Genomic DNA, 20,095 nt, shown 5'->3' with positions numbered 1-20,095 from the left:
CGTTAAAACTTTCTGAATAAAAGAACAAAGAGAATGACTTTATACCAAATCAATGTGTTTTGCTTCATCTGTCTGCAGCATTATGATTCAGTATTAGGATCAAAAAGTTGGGGTTTGGGTACTATTGCAGTATGGCCTGGATCAGAAGCTGATTCTTATTTTTGCATAAAACTGTTAAGTCAAGTGTGGTGCTCTGAACTACTGAGATGGCCACTACACATATGGTCACAGCCCAAAGTATCAGTGCTTAGCAGTCATGCTGAAAATGCAGTCAGTGCTTCTAACTAAAGGGTTATTCATAACGTGACTTTAACAGCATCTTCAGTCAAGTCAAAGACGACGCTTTTTTCTCAGAAATAAAACATTTGTGTAATTCTAATGACTCACAGGGAATTTACAGGCTGGTTATCTTTCAAGTTTTGTTAAACAAATGTTGCTAATAAGCAGCAGGAACATTATTTGAATGACTATATAAGAAATGGCTATTGTGAGGCATTTTGATTCTTTTTTTCTTTTTTTCCTTTCTCTTAGCAATAGAGGAAACAAACATACAGAGTACTTGAGATAACCACAGATCTGAGGCTTTATGTCTTGTTGAGCTTACACAGTTAATATCACTTCTAAACAGATAAAACTGATGCAAGAAATACCTAAAAGAGCTAAGCTGAAGTTTTGAAATGTCTCCTCCCAGGGAGAATAGTAACATACCCTTTAAAGGTTCCCTTGAGGGTTTCTAATGAAATTAGAATGAGAATCTTTACAGTGACATAATGTGCATTAAATACAATGTATTGAAATTAAGGTATTTCAATGCTTTAAATTAGTGTAAGTGGGATAATTTTGACGATAATGTTTTCTGTTATGGATATTGCTTGTTTCCACAAAACAAAAAATACATTGTTTCACTTTCAGGATCTTACTCATAACTGCAATATTGCAATGAGTGTTTTGGTGGTTTTTAGAGTTTTTCTGGGTTTCCTATAAATTTAATGTATTAGCTATGTCTGAGACAATGCTGACCCTTTTATCAGTATTTAATGCAATTTATATTCCAAAGCAATAGTTCCTAGTTCAGGTATTTTAAAGCTTTCCAAAACTCTTTTTGTTTTAAAGTTAGGAAAATGTTGTCTTGTAAATAGAGAGATGGGACTTCCAAACAAGACAAAGCTATTGTGCAAGCTTTTTCCTGGTCTCTGTGACAACCCTCACTTTGTGAGTGTGTTCCACCTCAGCTATGGAGGGATATCAAAAACATGCTTTTCTTCCCTTCACATAACTTCCAACCTATTTAAATGTATTTTAGTATTTGGAACAGTATTTGGATGCCTGTAGCTAATTTGCTACAAAAATCCATTCTAATTGAATGCCCTGGTGTTCATGAATATCAGCAAAACACATCTTTTCATGTGTTTTTGCATATAATTCTATAATTTCATGTTGCATTTCTGAAAAGGAGTTCTTTGCTCCTCAGATTCAGATTAAAGAAAGATTAATCAAAAGTTCTAGACTTCTTTTTTTTTTTTTTTAATGCACCACCTTTGGGATTTGAGAACGTCTGAGGATTTCAAGTAATACCAATAATATTTACTGTCTTCCTGTATAACTGTCGAAGAGAATACTACATAAAAGTGAGGGATAACCGAGTAAAAGACTTTGCCAGTTTTTCATAGCAGAAAACTCAGAATTCAAGAAGAGCAAGCTTCTATGGAATAGAAAAGGTTAAAAAAATTTAAGAGCGCATTACTTCCCTGCTCACGAGCACCAACACAGAATCTATAAATAGCTTTAAATATAAATTAAAACAACTTTCATGCTAAGATATCAGAAATCGTGATTTATTTTCTCAAAGACTTTATACTCACAATCTCATCTCCTGGCAACCAATATCCTTCTTGTTCAATACCAGCTTTTGACCCTTTACACCCCACCGTCAGGGTTTCCACAATGAGACCATCCTTGACTGCTAAACTCAGCTGACGTGTAGTTTCTTTTGGATGCATACCATGGACTCGAGACATATACCTGCACACAAAGCACAAAAGTCTTTTAAAAAGTGTTAGTTTTAAGCTATAAAATGTATCAGCAAAATATACACATTTTCAGATGAGTTAAAATAATACACAGTCTAAGTTTTAGATTGTTTTTAAACATTCGAAATTTATATAACTTCCCCCTTTACTTAAAATCAACTTTTTTCTCCTTGCAGCTATCGTGTACACACTTAGACAAGTAGTAGCACAGTACTCCTCTACCAAAAAAATCCCAAAATTAACACATACACTGTTTGGGCTTGTCTCTGCCACATCCATTTGTGCCCTTTAAATTACCTTAAACTTGCATGTCTCCAACACTTCCTATAGCATACATACTACAGAATGTACCAACGAATCTTTGTGATGCTTGTGTGTACAACACATTTACAAAAAATGCAAAATTTATATATCACATAGGAAAACCCAGCAGCTCAAGTTTCTGTGCTAAGTGGTTTTTCTCCTTTTCTTGAGATAACTACCATGATCACACTGTGACAAACTGCCTTGGTGGGAAAAAAAACATATGTAGACTTAACTGTGTATAGACATGAGATTCAGCTGTGTAATGTTGACCTTTGCCCAGTATAATTCACTTCTAGCCCAATGCCAAATATTAACTTGGAGTAAACAACATAAAATTATTTTCTCTCAAATAAAAATGACCTTTCTGCCTTAAATTCATTACAATTCAGGTTTTTTTAACAAAATTCTGAGAACATATCTAGGAGTTGCTGCACACGGAGAGCTGCAATCGCAGGCAATCAGCAGATAAGTGAATTGACTTGGAACCAATTATTTTGTGGACAATATTTTCCTAGTTATAGATCTGTTAAAGTTACAGAGCTAACTGAATTTCTCTCAATTTTTATTTCTCCAGGTATTCTGTCCTTACCTGTTTCCTAAGAGAGAAATCTGTAATTTGCCTGCTTTAAGACAAAGCTGACAGCTATAGTATCCTCTCATTCCTGCTTCATAATGAATTCCAGCAACCATGACTCCTTTGTGACTGTCATCACAAACACCTTCACAAAAAATGTAATTATGATCACGAGCAAACTCAAGAAAGATTTATTTTAAAGCAGTAACATTGCATGAAAAAAAGAGAGTTAAATCAGTTCAGATTTTTTTTTAATAACATGGCTGAAAGGAATTTTTAATGCTTTAGAAGTTATAAACTTACAATAAGGAGTGAAGACCATTCCAATGGTCAAGTCTTCAATCAACCCCTCTTTTTGAAGACATTTGCCTTTCAAACTTCTTGCTGTTTTGGATAAATAAAGGTATTTTCCTTTCCTGCTTTCTCTCCCAAGCTTTTGCTGGAACTGGTTCATGCTAATATTTTTGTTTTGCTCTAAACTGTATATAAAACCATACAGTAGATTTCTGACTGAGTGGAAGTATATATTGTTATAGTAAATTATACAATAATCAGAGCAGCACAGAGCATTTATAAATTTCTGCTTGGTATCAGAGGCATTTACATAAATGCAGCATGTTTTCAGGATCTTGAGTTTTATTATTTTAGGATAAAAACTCTTAGAGGCAGATGCTACCATTTACTATATTTTACAATGTCTACCACAACATGGTCCAAGCCTGATTGGTGTGTGCAAGCTAGCACTGTCTAAAAAGTAAGTAATTGATACAAAAAGAACAATATTCTATGCAAGTCTGCGTTCCAAGCTAATATATATGAACCTTCTGGTGGTTTGCACATAGGGGCAAGGGCCAAAATCAGAAGATAAGGCACTTCAGTTCTGTATCACCCTGGGTGGATGCTCATCTGCCCAACCTGATCCCTCTCGACTTTTACAGAAACCAAAACTCATCATGAGCACCTGTTCAAGTGAGATTAAACACCATAAATGAGTTTTCCAAGTTCTCCAAATTCCAAGGTCTGAAACAGGCAGAGACTCAAGTCTGTTTACTTCACTTTCAAACAGAGTGCAAGTGAACACCACTAGTCTGTGGAAGCATAAAGTGCTGAAGCTTTAAACCCACACGAAAACAGCTCATTTGCTTATATAATCATGTTACATGTATTTCGTGTGTGTGCACATATGCACATATTTATGCAAACACAACTAGCTTTTTAAAGTGCAAATTATCTTCATCAACATTTGCTAATGTTACTCTTTTTTCAGCAAATTTCCATTTTTAACTCAGTACTAACAACCTCCCCAACAGAGCCATAGCATTCATATGTCTGTAAGTAATTCAAGTCCTTAATAGGTCTCAAAATACGGAGAATAGGCTAACTATCATTCTTCCCATTTTAGTGACAGAACAAATCAGACTCTGAGCACATAAGCGATTTCCCTACACTTATATGGTGGGCTGCTATAGGTCTGAGAACAGAAATCAAGTATTAACCCAGTGCCATAACCCTCAGGGTATCCTACTGAAGGATGTATTTTGCACTGCATCATCTCTAGTTGCAGAAACTCAGTCCAACCAAATTTCTAAATGTAAGCTACAGGTTTCGTGATTTCTCACTGATATCTCTGAACAGAACAGATACATAATACCAACCAAAAAGCATTAAACCAGCTGTAATCATCTAAGAGGTTTAATCTGCCTATTTCCACTGTGGCAGGTTGTGCCCTAGTGAAAAGTAGCACAAGGCTCAGAATCACCCATTTCTCAAATCCAATCTGTGTTCTCAACCAGAGTGAAAGTACTGCTACCTACTAAACTGCCTCCCCATTTTCTCCAGCTGTAAATCAGGAGTAATAAATCCCCAGTGGCTTTTTGAAGAATACTTTAGTCAATGTTCAGACTGTGCCACTGGAGAGCCACAAGGGCTATGCTTTCTATTTTTAAAATAAAATGTTATCACCTTTCATAGGAAAGCACACATGTGTAGAGAGAATGGTTTTACTTCAAAGAGTAGAACTGCTGTTAGAAAAGTGCACCCTCCCCCAAATTTTTACTTCATTAAAACTTGTGAAGTGTACATGGCTAGATATTCACAAAGACTAAAAAACAACACTGTAAGGTTTGGATGAAAACTTATCTTGTTTCTTTTCAGCCAGAAGGACAGCAGGTAATAAAAGAAGTGACTAAGGCACAGGACTCAAATCAGAAAAGATCGTTAAAGTTCTTTAATAATGAAATGTGAAAAAAACTGTCACAACGTGAAAAATGCTGAAAACACAGAATAAGTTAATATCCAGCTCAGAGACAGAAAGCATGATGTCTGGAGTCCCAACTACTATGTCAGCCTCATTACTGGATCAGGGAAAAACAACATTGAAATGCCTTTGTGCGGAAGTGACACCACTAATCCAGGGAGTGCACGTCCCTTCCTGGCACTGCATGCACTGAAGCATCTGGCACCAGCAAGTTAAAAAACAAGTACAGGAGATAAAGCAATCCCCAATTGCTGTTTTCAACAAAACTTGATTAGCCTTACCTTGGAGACAGGGAGTTGAAGGAACACTGGTTTGTTACGCTCTTGCCCAGCCCTCCCTATCAACAGATTTTGGAGTGTAATACAACCCAGCCACAAGCAGTAAAGCAAATACACTCATATGAGTGAGAATAAGGCACAGAGACAAAGTAAAATCCTCTAAATCAGTAAACCAGCCCTAATCAGATAGGGGGCTGAAGAAACCATTTCAAAACTCTGCTAATCCGTACTATATAAAATGAGGGTCTGTCTGATGAAAAGTGGAGGTTAGGCCTGATAATCTGCATGTTAAATTCAAAATCTCACCAAATGAGGCTGCCCGTCTGCAGAATATAGAAGCAACTGAACTGCTGCTGAAAATTAGAGTGTTTATAGGTCAGTATTTTCTCAATTTATAAACTGGCAGTGCAAACCTCCTTGACATTAGCATAGAAGAATCTAGCAAATCTAGCAAAATTACAGTTTTTGGAACCAACTTTTAAGGGCCTAGTAATGCATGTTTTCAATTATTGCAACACCACTTGGAAGGCAAAGGCTAAGGATCTTTAGCACGTAGTTTGTTCATTAGCACCCTTAAACAAACCTCATTGCCATACCATCAAATGTATATTTAAATGTGGTGACCTTCAGAAACGATACTACCAACAGAATCAGGTAGATGCACATGTGCACACACCTAATATATGTGTGCATCTGTCTGATGATAAAAGAAAACCTTTAGAGGAGACTTACAGAGTATAATCACTAATAGATTCATAGATTGTATATGTATGTGATGCTCATCTGTATTTAATACACAAAGTACCAATCAGAGAAATATGAAACAACAATTTCAAATCTCTTTGGGACTGCAGATGAACATTAGTCAGGTGTAAGTGACAATAAAATATGGTCATATTCTTCTGTTTATATTATTATGTTATTACTGTTACCCATCCTAAAATCTTGACCACCTCTCAGACACCACAGGGACAGCCCAAGGGACCAGCACATGTGGAAGGAGGGGCCTCCAGCACTTCTCAGAGGGGCCACACAGGCACCTGCTGTACACCCCATCTGAGCCATGCTGAATGCTGGAGAGGAAAGAGATGCAGCAAAAACTGGGGCGGGCATTTCCAGACTCTCCCTCCTTCACAGCAACAAAAACTCCGGTAACTCATGGCACTACCAATTGACAACTGGATCTTGCCACCTCCCTTTGCTAAACAAACTGGACTACAGGAGTACCTGATCCGCCTCTAAACCACCTGCCTGCCCAATATATAGGACATTACAGAAGCACAAAAGTCTGTCAGCGTATCACCAATTCACTCCTAAAACTTCAAAATACTTTTCTCAAATTGCCAGTTTCCATGAAGTGTTTCTATTAAAAACCTATATCTAATATATGTGCTTCATAACACACCTTAAAACTAAAGAAAGAAGCTTGGTTTGATCTTAGGGGTGTGTAGGAAGCAGACTCTAAAGCTGTGATCACCATGGGAGCAAAACAGACACAGAAGTGGCCAGCACTTGCAGGGGATCAGATGGTGAACTTTCCACCTACAGCTGTCACACAGCTCACAACTCCTGCCTGGTGCTCTGCAAAACACAGCATGAAGCTAAACCCCGTCCCAAAGAGTTTAGTCTAGATAGCTACAAAATAGAGCACGTAAAATAGCTAACTCTGCTCCTAAAGAGTCCTCTTGAAGGCATCTGTGGTCGACTGAGAGGCAGCAAATGGTCTACATGGGCACTGCTGTACTGCAGCCCAAAGAAGAAAGCTGGACAGAGGAGGAAGGAAGGTTATTTAAGGTAGGAAGCTGACATGGGTATTTAAAAAAAAAACCAACCAGTTTTTCTGAACTCATAAGGAATTGCATTTTTGGCCACTTGAACTCAACCAAAAGAAAATAACCGAAAAATGTTACAGCAAGGGTATCTGTACGTAAAGACTGAAATAAAACACATATCACAAATAGCTGCAAAAATACAACAGTGTGGCAAGCGTAGGTAGATGTTAACTTTCATGGCAAGCACTGTGATCTTGGTCTGATCTCTCTCAATGCTGGATGCCTCCACCCTCCCCAATGAAAAGGGAAGTAGCAGCCTGCTGCTGCCAGCAGACTATCCACTGAGCAACTCATCCAGGGATGAGTTGAAAACTGATAAATTTGAGGTCTGATAAAATGAGATCTGATAAAATTGAGATCTGAGAAAATACAGCAGATACCATTAAACTCAACTGAAAGTCTGCCATTAATTTTAAATGTTACCTACAGGTACATAAAAACGTCCTAGATTCAGGGACAGACCTTAAGGAATAATACATAAAATAGAAGGAAAGCAGCCAAAAATCTGTTCTGAGTTTTATATTGTCTCCCTACCTCTAGTGAAAAGTGATGCCTTTTGCCTCAGTTCCAGGGCATGACAGCTATTTTATACAAGGCCCACACATTTCTTTTAAGACCTTTTTAAAATATAATTTGCAAAGAATAGGCCACTTGGTCATACTGAAAATAAAAGTAGAAGAGATGGCTGTGATTGATTTATTCTTTTTTAACAAATGCAGCTACATGGCATAAGAACTTCAAATACACAGGCCCAGATCTCGGGAATCCATCAGCTCTCCTTGTGGAAAGCCAGGTGAAGATCTGTGCTCACAGTTGTATCTCCAGGTCTCAGCCCTGAAGCTCAGGTTGCCTGCTCCCACCATGTAGCACTATGGGACCAATCAACTCCCATAAAACACAGCCTAAACATTATGGGTATTTGACACATATATTCCCCGCTTGCCAGAAACTGAGAGCTGGTCTGAGAGCTGAGACAACACAGACACACACAGGAGGTAGAGCTGGCTACAGTGGGGATGTAGCAGCTCACTTTTGTTTTCTAGGATACTTTTTGATGTGTTTCCACTTTCTGAAGTTTCAATTATGGATTATAGTCACTAAGATAAACACAATCATGGCACAATTTTCTTCCTCTGTATTTATATTCCACAATGAGATGCAGGTATATGAACAGGCGCACTCCACATACCAACAGCACATGCACAGACCAGGCAGCCACTGACAGGGCTGCTGCCTCTGCAGTAAAATACTTCTTACGTGATCCACATTTTATGCCGTCCAAAATTCCAGGAATTACAGAGAAACCATGCATTTACTTTTCCCTCTGACATCAGTATCTGCAACATTCATTTTGAAGACACATACACTATCCAAGCAGTAAGTGTTTTTAAAGTTTGTTTCATCTTTCCTTTGTAGTCAAGAAATTCAGAATTTGCATGAATATGGAATCTAATTTTGTGCAGTGTTTTTATAAAACAAAAAGAACGCATAAACTTGATAGTGAAACAGTGAAATCTAGCAGTTCAGCTAAATTCAGATCTGCCTGATGTTTGTGCTGCTGCTGCTAAAAGGAAGCTGAGGAGTGATCTCGTTTGTGAGTGCTTTAGATAGCACAGGCACCATGCATGCACCAATAATGGTAATCACCTGGGTCATTTCTGTAAAAAGCACAGTAATGTTAACCCAGGTAATTCCCTGATTCAGTAATTTAAACTCCCACTCTTACAACTTCACTATACACTTTAGATTGTGTAATCCACCAGTATGGCCATGAAAAGCAAGTAATTTAAGCACCAAGCTATTCAACCCTTATCCAGAAAAATTTCCCCACCACCTTCTTATGGAGGAACTTACCTAATAAATGGCTCTACTCCTATTTTCCCAACCTAAAAACCTGTATGTGACACTGCTGGTAATGCACATGTGTGTGCACTGGGAAACAAGCACTAATCATGCAGGGGTGCTGCATGCACAGGTACAATTGTTCAGGTATCTGCAGGGCCACTGTTCCATCCTGCTCTTTTCTTTGGATGTACTGAAGAGACAAACAAGTATTACATGACTCAGAATGTAACATCCTAGCTAATACCTTGGAAATGAAGTATTTAGTCAGTTCATACTAAGCATCTCAATTCAAAACATGTTAAAAAAATAAAGATTTGAATGCTTTCATGATTCAGTTTTTTAGAGCTTTCTATCTAATTTCCATTCTTATATGGGTCAACACCTTTTTCTTTCTGTTTTTGGGGGTGGTTTTGTGTGTGTGGTTTTTTTGTTAGGTTACTTTTAGTCTAGCTGAGTTTCAGAATCATCACTCTGTCACACAAATGTTCACCTTATTACCATCTAGGGAACAACACAATGGCTGGAAAAGCCACCAGGGCAGGGCTGCTGCTCTTGGGGATGATATTGTTTATATGAATGGGAATATGAAACCACAGCCTAAAATAGATGGCATGAGTAGTGCTTTGGAGATCATTCTCTCTCCACTGATTACAGAGAAAGCCTTGATGAGCACTTCAGGTCAGATAACAAGCTGTTAAATGGCCATGTCCCACTCATTTTTATCTCTTACTTCTAATAGAAAGTCACATTTATTTACAGCAAAGAAACCAAACATAAGCTAGAAGTTTCACTTTCAAATATTACAAAGATGTTATGATTTGAACAAAAACCATTATGGTCATGACATAAAAACTGGTTTGCTTTTAATAAGTAGAAATAAAATTAGCCTTTTATGTATTTTTCTGTGTAAACTTACACAATTTCAATACAAATATTAATAGAAATATGGAGTACATGAAAATGGGGACAGCGATTTTCAAATTAGTTCCATCCCTTTCCTTCTCAATATTCCTACTGGAGCTCATAATTTGTATGTATTGTATTAAACATTGGATATTACAGCTTTTATAGTAATACTCAATAAGGAGACTTTAAATGAGTATCCACTTACTAACAAACATCAAACAAGGAGTATGGCTGCTGTTAATAACAATGTGTTTGTGCTGTTTCTGTGAATCATTTTATTTACCATAGTCATGCTCAGCCCAGAGATGACTTCACCTACTGAATCAATGAAGAACATTGACTTCTGAGACAGAAAAAGAAAAATGCCACGCTAGCAATACCATGTAAGACCATTCCTAAGAGAAGAATTATTAAATAAGGAACATTAAATCAAGCAAAATTCATCAGAACATGTGAGCACCTATTTATTTTTTGCAGAATGAACTGTAGGAACAAGACGCGCATGCAGTATTATTTCTGATCAAAGCAAATGCACAAAAAGCTCCACTTCACCTTAAGCTCCAGTCCTTAACAAAATAGCCATTTATGCTAGACCCTTACAGGTGTAATGATTGCACAGCCAGCTACAACATCCTATCCATTCCCTGTATTCTGCATAAAGCAGGAAAAAAGGCAGCAAGGCTGGAGCAATCCGTCAGTCCCCTGGTGAAGAGTTTTCCACACCAGGCACTGAACTAGTCTTTGACAGCCAGCACTGGAAAGCAGACCCAGCAATTCAGGAAGCAACAGGGGACAATGTCTCAGTACCAAGTTGAAGGAAAAATCATCCCTAAGAAATTACAAATAACACTGTTGAATACTTGTGGACTTCTCTTTCTGTATTCCTTAAACCAGTTTAATTAATGTGATTAAATAGAATTGTTACACAAATTGAAGAAATAAGCTGTATCAATAAAAGAGCTTGATGGGAAAAAGAGTAATTATTAATATGCATTATAAACTCAAGATAATACTTCAAGCAAATCTACTAATTTAGCACTTTTAATTCCATGACTACTCAGAGCAAATGCAGATAGGTTCTTTATAGACTTTTTTCAAGAAAAGTTTACATTTTTTCCTGCATCCCTGTTTTCACTCTCCTTAGTCAAATAATCTAAAGGCAGCCCTTAAAATGGACCATTAATATGAGCAATATTAAAATTAAATAATATCCAAACCAAAAAATCATTCCAAAATCGTGAACAAAATTAAGATAAAACACCTTGTAAACAGATAGGTAAAAGCTGTATGATGAATGTATCTATCTACAGGGAACACAGGTGAAATTTAATGAACATATGCCATTGTAAACACCCCTTGTGCAATTAAATCACAATCTGTCATTCCTTCTTAAGAGTTTTATAAAATATGCATGTTTAGCTTGGTTTCTCACTTTTCTTTCAACTTTTTTTTTGAATCTGGGTATTAAAAATTGTTATTAGCTTGATGAGTATTACCTCATTGGTCAGTCTCAGTACAAATTTACAAGCAAAACTGTGTATCAGTTATGATGCAGGAGCAGGTAAGAACCCCTGTACTTTCCTGCATATATGCAGTTCTCAGTGTTCTTTTTGTTACTTTATAGAATATAAATGAGCTTTTGAAAATATAAAACAAATTTAACCTGAATCCATCATTTAAACTCACTGCGACGCCATCAGTATAAAAAATTAATGTGTCAAACAAGCCAAGCATTTTGGTGTCCAGCACATTTCTCTGCAATGTATTGCTATGCTTGTAACTGCTAGTTATGCACCCATAATACAATTTTTATATATGACCAAAGTAGTACTTGTACTAAAAATTTTGTTATTAGGGCATCAAATGATCAAATGATTTTTAGACTGGTTTTTGTTTTATTAATATAATGATTTTTAACTAAATTGGTCACAAATTGCTGAAAAAGCAGAGAAGACCTTTGTTTTCTGCAGTTTGATCTCTGACTAAGGATTTACAAGCCTTAAAACTCTAAACTCAGGTCATTGTCTCATTTTAACACAAAAAAAGTGTTCTGAGAACAGAAAAATCCCACACTGGTTTGGAGCTTAAGGAAGTAGCTGGAGTTCATAATGACAAACAGAGAAGGAAAATAAACGAAATTACAAAGGAGATTGACACAGAGGAGCCAGACAGAAAAAAAGCACCTTGTCTTTACCTGTAACAGAAAACACATGAGGAGGCATTGAAAATTAAGAGTTTTCTACCCTGTCACCACCCAGTGATGTATTCTGTAATGCATATTATCTATAATTCTGCCAGTCCTATAGAAACTGAAGTCAGTTTTCTCACTAGACAGGCTGCCTCTGGAAGCAGCTATGCGGACTGTTAAGGAAGTATTATGCTTTTTATTGTTGGACCTTGTACTCCAACTTTTGCTTACCCTTGCATAATCAGGAATTGCTACTACACTGCATGCACAGAAGACAAATTCAGTGTACTGGCCAGGGTTTCAATAACACTGTTTGCTTCAAATAGTCACATTTAAAACATACATGAAAATGATGTACAGATATAGAAAAGGAGCCAGTAACTCTGGTAAAAAGTGAACTCAAGTGATCACTGCATTCTCCTGCATAACAGGAGGATGCTCTACTTCAAACAGTTGCTTTCAGATAACCCTGCTCTCCAGCAACAAAAAGACAGATATTTTAGGGGAATAGCTTGACAAAGGATAAGAAACCAACAAAGCGAAAAAAACCATTTCTAAGCCTTTATTTCAATCAAAGAAATATCAGGGGCTACAATACTTCTTCTGTTCATGCAAAGTTTAACAACAGGATTATCTAGTTATAAATCCAGAGTCATCTGCTCTTCTAATCTTTCCTATGCCTTACTATTTTCATTTATGCATGACTATTTAGTTGCAACATGCAGAATACTAGGAGGATTTAAATTTTCATCAGGAGTACTATAAATAGTAACAGATTTTTTTCTGGTAAGTTTCTAAGCTTCAAATAAGCAATTTTGTAAGAATCTTGTTCTTCTGATTTTTTTTTCTTGCCACTTCACCACATATTCTTATTTATATACTTGTGTGATTATTCCCTATCCATTCAAATTGCTCATTTTCTTATTTATACCCTGTTGTGTTTATTCTGTACCTGAGAATAAATTGCTCATTCTCAACTTTACTTTAATCACTACTTCTATAAATTGTTTTCTGTTAAAGTAGACAGCCTAGAAAGAGAACAGCAAAAGAAGTAAGGCAACAAAACCATATATATGAACTTCAACTCTTCTCAGACATTGACTAGAGAAATTCCAAAGACTGATACTTGGAGAAGAAATCCCCTTCCTAGGTCCAAATGTCAAACTGAGAGGGTCACATACTAAATCTACAACTGTTAGCAACTCCATCTCAACGGTGGAACCAGAAAATCTCATTATTTTACAGTAATCTTTCATACTGAGTAATTCTTTTCTGACATGATATCCCATCAATGCTGATTAATGCCAGTCGGCACAGAGCTAAGAGAGTCTACTCTACACTGGCTTGGGATCTGCTCATTTCTGTTTGATGTTCTGACTTGGCTGCACCTACATTAAATTACAATATAGTAAGAATGAGCCCACAGAACAAATATGGGAAAAACAGCTATGACCGTTTAGGCACCTACTACTGGACCATCCTACTTGAAAACCAATTAAAAAATATTAAAGTATCTATTAATGAGAAAACAATATTTTTTTGTAACACCAATGGGGTAAAACAGCTTTCTGATTGATGAAACAGATGGTTTCAGTATCACTTTACTTGAAAATAATATAAAGTGTCCAATTTCAGCATTATCAGTTTTATCCCAGCTAGTGGTCTATTCATCAGCTTCATCCCCCCCAAAGTTGTGATACCTCTACCCTGTGTCTATGGCCACTCTTGGTTTCATTTCCACACTAACTTATTCACAGGCTCCATTCTGGAGAAAGACAAGTTCTTCCTCCAGGGAAAAAGCAAAGCATGGCATGACAGAGAACACCAATGTAAACCATGCCAGCACTGGCTCCCTCTGCCAAGGGCACCCAACCCTGTTGCAGCACGCTGTGTGTCCTCAGACGCCTCCACATCGTGCCCAACGGCGAACTATCGTGGCTCTATCTTCAGGTTTCAAGAATAGCATTGCTGTGGGCTGTGTTATTTTTGGCACTTAGAACTGAAGAACCACACACACATACAAAACAAACAAAAGAATATGTCAGGGCCAAAGAAACACTCTATGAGCTAAAGGCAATGAGGTGTAGACCCAGCATAACTGCTCCAGAGAGTGCCAGGGCATTCCCTGTCATGGTACACAAGATGGTAGAGACACAGCCTATACAAGAGACAGAGAAACACTAATCAACTTAATCAATCATGAAATGCAACAAAGGGAAAGAGAAAAAATCACAAGGAAGAATGTGCAGAAGAATTATGTTTTGGTTCTTTACATTAGTCTTCATGGAGTAGTTTAGAAACCAGAAAAATTATCATTTAACAATGAAAAAATCTTGAAAGCTGCCAATAATCGTTTTAGAAGACCAGATTTGCCAACTGGGTATGTTAATAACATTAACTCAATAGCTAATGAACTATGAACTAATCATAAAGATTATGAAATGTTCATATATTGCTACTGAGAAAACCAAATACTTTGTGAGAAAAGGGGTATATATTTAATTAATAGTTAATTAAATCTTATGAGTCCAATTACCTGTAAGGGAATTATGAAGAAAACACTGTAAAATGAACTGGGAGATTGGAATGGCCAAAAAAAGAGAACTTTAAAAACATGTCCGTACAGAAATACTTACCAATCTGCTATGCAACTGAATGTCAGTAATTTATCCTACTCAGCTAAATATGCATGCCTTTTTGCCAGTGTATTTTAAGGCGTTTTATTCCATAGAATCAATTCTTGAGGTTACCCCAAAACCAGAACAGATGGAAGATAATGAGGAAAAAACAGGAAGTCAAAGCATAGTTACAATTTTTAACACACTTTTAGGGATGAACTATTTTTCAGGCTGCACTCTTGACAGAGAATTCATAGGATATGGGAAGCTATTTCTTCACTAGTGCCTACAGCACAACTAATACCAATAATGCTCATCTAAATAATTGATACACTAGGGTCAAATTATCCCAATATCAAGTCTATACAGAAAAAGAAGTCATATTTCTTGATGAATACCTCTTAGAAATGTAATTTTGTTATTAAGAAATGTGGTGGGTTTAGAAATACTAGCTATTTCTTGTAGTCAAACTTTAAACTATTGCAATTCATTGACTTGAGATACACTGTGACAATATAAGCCAGGTGAGAATATTTATTTTCCATACCTTAACAGAAATGCTACTACTGCCTTCAAGTGAGCTCTATCATTAAATAAAAATGCATTGAATATACTGGAGCTTATGTACAAAGATAGGAACTTAAACATATATTTTAAAATTCTCTTCCAAAGGTAGTTTGCATTCAAAGTACTAATTCCTTTAAATTCACATCACTCTTGCTTCTCGTTAGTTTTGGTTTTCAGTCCTTCATTCAGTTTTCAAGTTACTGAAGAATTCTCTCCAACCCATGGAAAGTGCATTTCCAAATATAAGGTACCCTCACAGGTAGTCAATAAAACTGCAGAATCCCTTTCATATGATGATTTGTTGAGTGTTTTTTTCTGAGACATTGAGTCTGTGCAGTGTGGGCTCTTCCTTACCAATGCCTTAAGTATTTATATAATACTCCAATTAACTCTGTCATATTCTTGCCATTTTTACAACCACATGTTTTTAATTCTTTACAAAACAGACACCTTTCTTGTGTTTCTTACTGCTTCTCTGCATGCAATGACTTTTCTAAAAAAATTGTCAAAAGTTCAAAAAGCTTACTAATTAATTTCTTAAAGGCTCTAACTTGCATATTCAAACTTTCCAAGTGACTCTTCCCTTGATGTAAGACAGTTTTCAATCACTTCTAATCACACATTTTTCTGTTCTTGCCTTTCCCCCTCATCAATTTAAAAAGCAAAGTATACTTGATCTAGTCTGCTTTTAATTAAAGGACCTCTTTCCTTATAGGTTTTTCCTGATAATAACAGAAGTACCTTCTAGTGCTCTTGGCTCCTCCTACACTATCCTCCTACTCTTATGCACTCTACAGAAAATGCGTGCCTAGTTCTTTAGATTTTCCTTGCATACTCACCATTGACAGTACCTCCTGGAAGTCTTCCTTTACCCAAATAATCTTCTAACAATTATACTTAAAGTGCATAGATAACAATTTGCATACTTGCACGTGTAATATAAATTTGTCTGTTTTACATACTGAGTTGAAACAGTTCATAATCTACGAACAATGAACCCTCTTTTTGTATCACCAACATTTCCTCCCTGGTCATCAAAAGTAAGTGTTCCTTGAGATGAACAGTGTCTTCTACTCAGCACCAGAAGACTAAGAAAAGTAAGAATTAAATTATATTAAATTAAATTAAATTAACAAGAATATATAAAGGAGAGGGAGACAACCATGCTGAATTGCACATTAAGAGAAAAGCCAACAAATAGATTTGCTTAACAAACCATCTAATGAAGAAAGCAACAGTTCTTCATAGCAATTGCTGTAAAGATAGTTGGACGAACAGGTCACAAAAGACACAGGATGACTTTTCTCTAGCAGCAAATGAATGCTCAAACCAGGAGAAAAGAAAATCCATTCAAAAACCAAATCATGAATCATCTTTTCAACATGTGAATTTCTCTGAAAGTACCCATTTGTCATCCACTATATGACACATAGGAAGACTGTTACTTACCTTAAACATGGATTTATAAAAAAAAAATATTCTCTTGCTGTTTTTCTGTATCCTCACTCAGGAATATGACACACTTCCATAATGTCACTGTCATTATTACTTTCAAATACTTGTAATACGCAAAGCCACTCCTTCTGTCAATCCCAAGATGTTTTAACACTTCTAGAAAATGTTACTAATCCAAATATTAAAATCTTCATTTTAGCTCCAACTGTGTACACATGCTCATAATTTTCACTTTTGACCATTGGTTTTGAAAATTGTTAGTATTCATATGTTTGCCTGTATGCCCAGACACTGATGGATCTTTTAAGGAATTGCAGTTGACCTGACCAAATGATTATTGAGCCTGAAAGAATGTATCAGCTGCTCCGTTTTCATCAGAAGAGATATTCTGATGCCATGCTAATTTTGGAACTTTATTTTGAATATTATGTATTATGCATACTCATTTACTATGTCATATGTGTTTCTTCATCAACCACTAGTACCATACAGCAATTCAAAGGTCTTTATCATTTCCTTGTCAAAAGTTATCTCCTTAGGAATGTCACATAATAGAAACTAGATCAGTGTTCATCACTCTTATCTCACTGATGTGCATGGGGAGAATTTAAAATGCCCAAGCACTTTTTAGATTACTCTTCACTGCTAACACCTTGCACGTCTTTCTCAAAGTACTAAGGCTTCTTGCATTTCTGTTTAGTCACTTACTTTTCTTCTGATTACAAATGAGTCATACAATCTGGATCTAGACTTTTTTAAAAAATCAAACTACCCATCAAGTTACCAAGAGCAGTACTTCTTTTTCTAGTATCTAATTGCTTGTTTTCTCAACCTTGTTTGTAATGATTTGTCTGACCTAACTTTACTCAGCTAAATGTTATTCCCACTAACTTAAACTAGGCATCTCTCATAAGAGTGGGATGAATTCCCAGCTAGACATGCCTGTCTCCCTTTATTACATCTAAAAGGAGCACAAACAGCTAACAAACTCAGCTAATATGTAGCCTAAAGCAAGTAATTTGAAATGTTAAAATGGAAAGTGTACAGCATTAGTTTACCCACTTGTCTCCTTGGAGACATGATGAAAATATATATGCTTTAATGCATTCTAAAACTCCACTGCAACCTCAAAAGTGAAATTCCCTAAAACACAGACTCCTTCTCAAGCCCTCATGGAATTCCCTATCTCTGGAAAGGTGCATTTTGGTTTGATGGTCCATTTTTCTTCTTGCAGAAGCAGGGTACCCATTAATTCATTTGGGACATCATCTTTCTTTCTGCACTTCACTGTTCATTATGTTTGGAGAACCTGAACTGTTATACTTCTTCCACTTACGAAGCCAGTTTTGCCTGTCACTTCCACCCTAGAATTTCCAAACTCTGTCAGTGGACCGTGTCATGGACCACGACATAATGATTTTCACTTTGTTAGTCACCTGCACTGTTTATAATACTCCCTGTTAGTGGTCTCTGGCCTCATTATCAGTTCACATTGGTTCTGGCAACTGAAGAGTTGCCAACTGGTTACTTTAGTTCTTTTAAATTATTCATATTGATTACTTTGACAAATGTGACATACAGGCCGGCCTGAAAATGCAGACAAAGCAGAAAGAGGGACAAAGCCCTCTGTTTTTAATACAGTGGCTGCTACAAGTTATATTGCAGACTTTTCTGCACATTGCAAGCTCCACAGAACAAAGAATATATATTTCTTTGTGTATCCAGCACCTAATACACCTTGAAGAATATTTTAACAGTATTAATCACAGGTGGTAATCATCTCATGTCTTCTTTAATAGCATCTTACGCACTTCTCAGCAAATATGGCTTCTTATTTATTTGAGCAACCTAACACTTCAGATTTCTCTTTGCCTTCTGGAAAAGTCCTACTAGTCTCTCACATTTTCCTAAAGAAATAGATTATTTACAGATTTTATTGCCCTTTTGTCCTCAACTGTTATATCTACTTCTTGTATTTTGATCAAGCTATCAACTCCAAAATGCTAAATTCAGTTATAGCACTAGAAATGTTACATATTTCCTAAAGATGCTTATACAAAACAAATACAGGGTAATATTTCAATTCTGTGAATTAACCTCATTTTAGGCCCTTCAAGTGCCCAGTTTGGTAAATTTGGTTTTTTATATATAATTAATTAATTAGTAACATAGAAGTGCATGTAACTGTTTCACAGGCTCTAACAATGTTTACTATCTCTGTCTCCAAGGGCTTTTATTAGCATCAACCTTCCCCCTCACCAAGACTGTATTTGGAGCAGGTCACTTACTTTGTAATACGGTCAATGTTCGCAATTTGCTTCTGGTTCCGGATTATCTCTATAGCTGCCCAAAGATGCTGGATAGCCTTTGTATCTGCCTGTCGTCTCTTCGTTAGGCGTGCCATGACCTGTTTACCTGGTCAGCTGCAGCCAATAAACAAAAAAACAAAAAAATACACCAAAAGGTTAACCAAGAATTATGGAATAAATTACGTGAAGATTATATTGCAACAAACATGATTACAAGGAAAACTGTACTGTCGCGTAGCCATTCAATTTGTACACAACGACGTTTTCAAGTGCTTGAAGAGCAGTAAAAAGTGAAAAAAACGCAGTTTACAAGAACCCCTTTCACATCACGTAATCTATACAGAAGACAAAAGGAAAGCGGTAAAATATATGAAATCAATAGCAAATTACTCAACTTATGAAACTGGTTATAAAAAGTCACTTAGTTCATATCTCAGTTCCCTGTATTTGGTAAAAATGCAAAACTACCCCAGCCTGAAGCTGCCACAGCCTCCTGCATTGCCTGAAGCCCTTAAAAAGGGTGAGAGTGGTACTTGACTACATCATATGGCATAAGCACAAATTCTAACACAGAGAAAAAGCTGGACCCACAGTTTAACATACCACACAGTTCTTGGAGTATTACCTTCATGTTCTTATCGTTAATAGCTATTTTTAAAAAGTCCATTCTAAGAGGAGAAACTAGAAGTATATTTTCATGAATGATAAGTATTTAAAAAAGTATTTTGGAGCAGTTCCATTTTCTGTAACATGCTAAAACCCAACAGGACCAAAGTGCTTTTGATGGCATTTACCCATCTAACCAACCCTGAACAGGAACATAATGAGCATCTGGCTTTGTTTACAAATTTTCCAAAAGCTGGAGGCAATGAGTACAGATAAGCCATAAATCGCCTACAGCTCCACTACAGGCACCGAATCCCTTTTTAA

At 36.5% G+C, this 20,095-nt stretch overlaps 1 protein-coding gene across 3 annotated transcripts in view; it reads right to left on the bottom strand.

Annotated features, from left to right (window-relative positions):
* The window catches only part of ZMYND11 (zinc finger MYND-type containing 11), a 105,548-nt gene that overhangs the window by 42,189 nt on the left and 43,264 nt on the right, over positions 1–20,095 (bottom strand). For all 3 annotated transcript variants that reach the window (XM_032099446.1, XM_032099454.1, XM_032099464.1), the window contains exons 2-3: positions 19,145–19,279; positions 1,863–2,022 (exon numbers count right to left, since the gene is read on the bottom strand). In XM_032099446.1, the coding sequence (XP_031955337.1) occupies positions 1,863–2,022; positions 19,145–19,260 (276 nt within the window). In that variant the 5' untranslated portion in view covers positions 19,261–19,279. The remainder of the gene's footprint in view (positions 1–1,862; positions 2,023–19,144; positions 19,280–20,095) is intronic.

Source organism: Corvus moneduloides, chromosome 1 (genome assembly GCF_009650955.1).
Source record: "Corvus moneduloides isolate bCorMon1 chromosome 1, bCorMon1.pri, whole genome shotgun sequence".
Classification (NCBI taxonomy): domain Eukaryota; kingdom Metazoa; phylum Chordata; class Aves; order Passeriformes; family Corvidae; genus Corvus; species Corvus moneduloides.
Note: the sequence above shows the minus strand (reverse complement) of the source record. Positions and strands in the feature narration are given on the sequence as shown.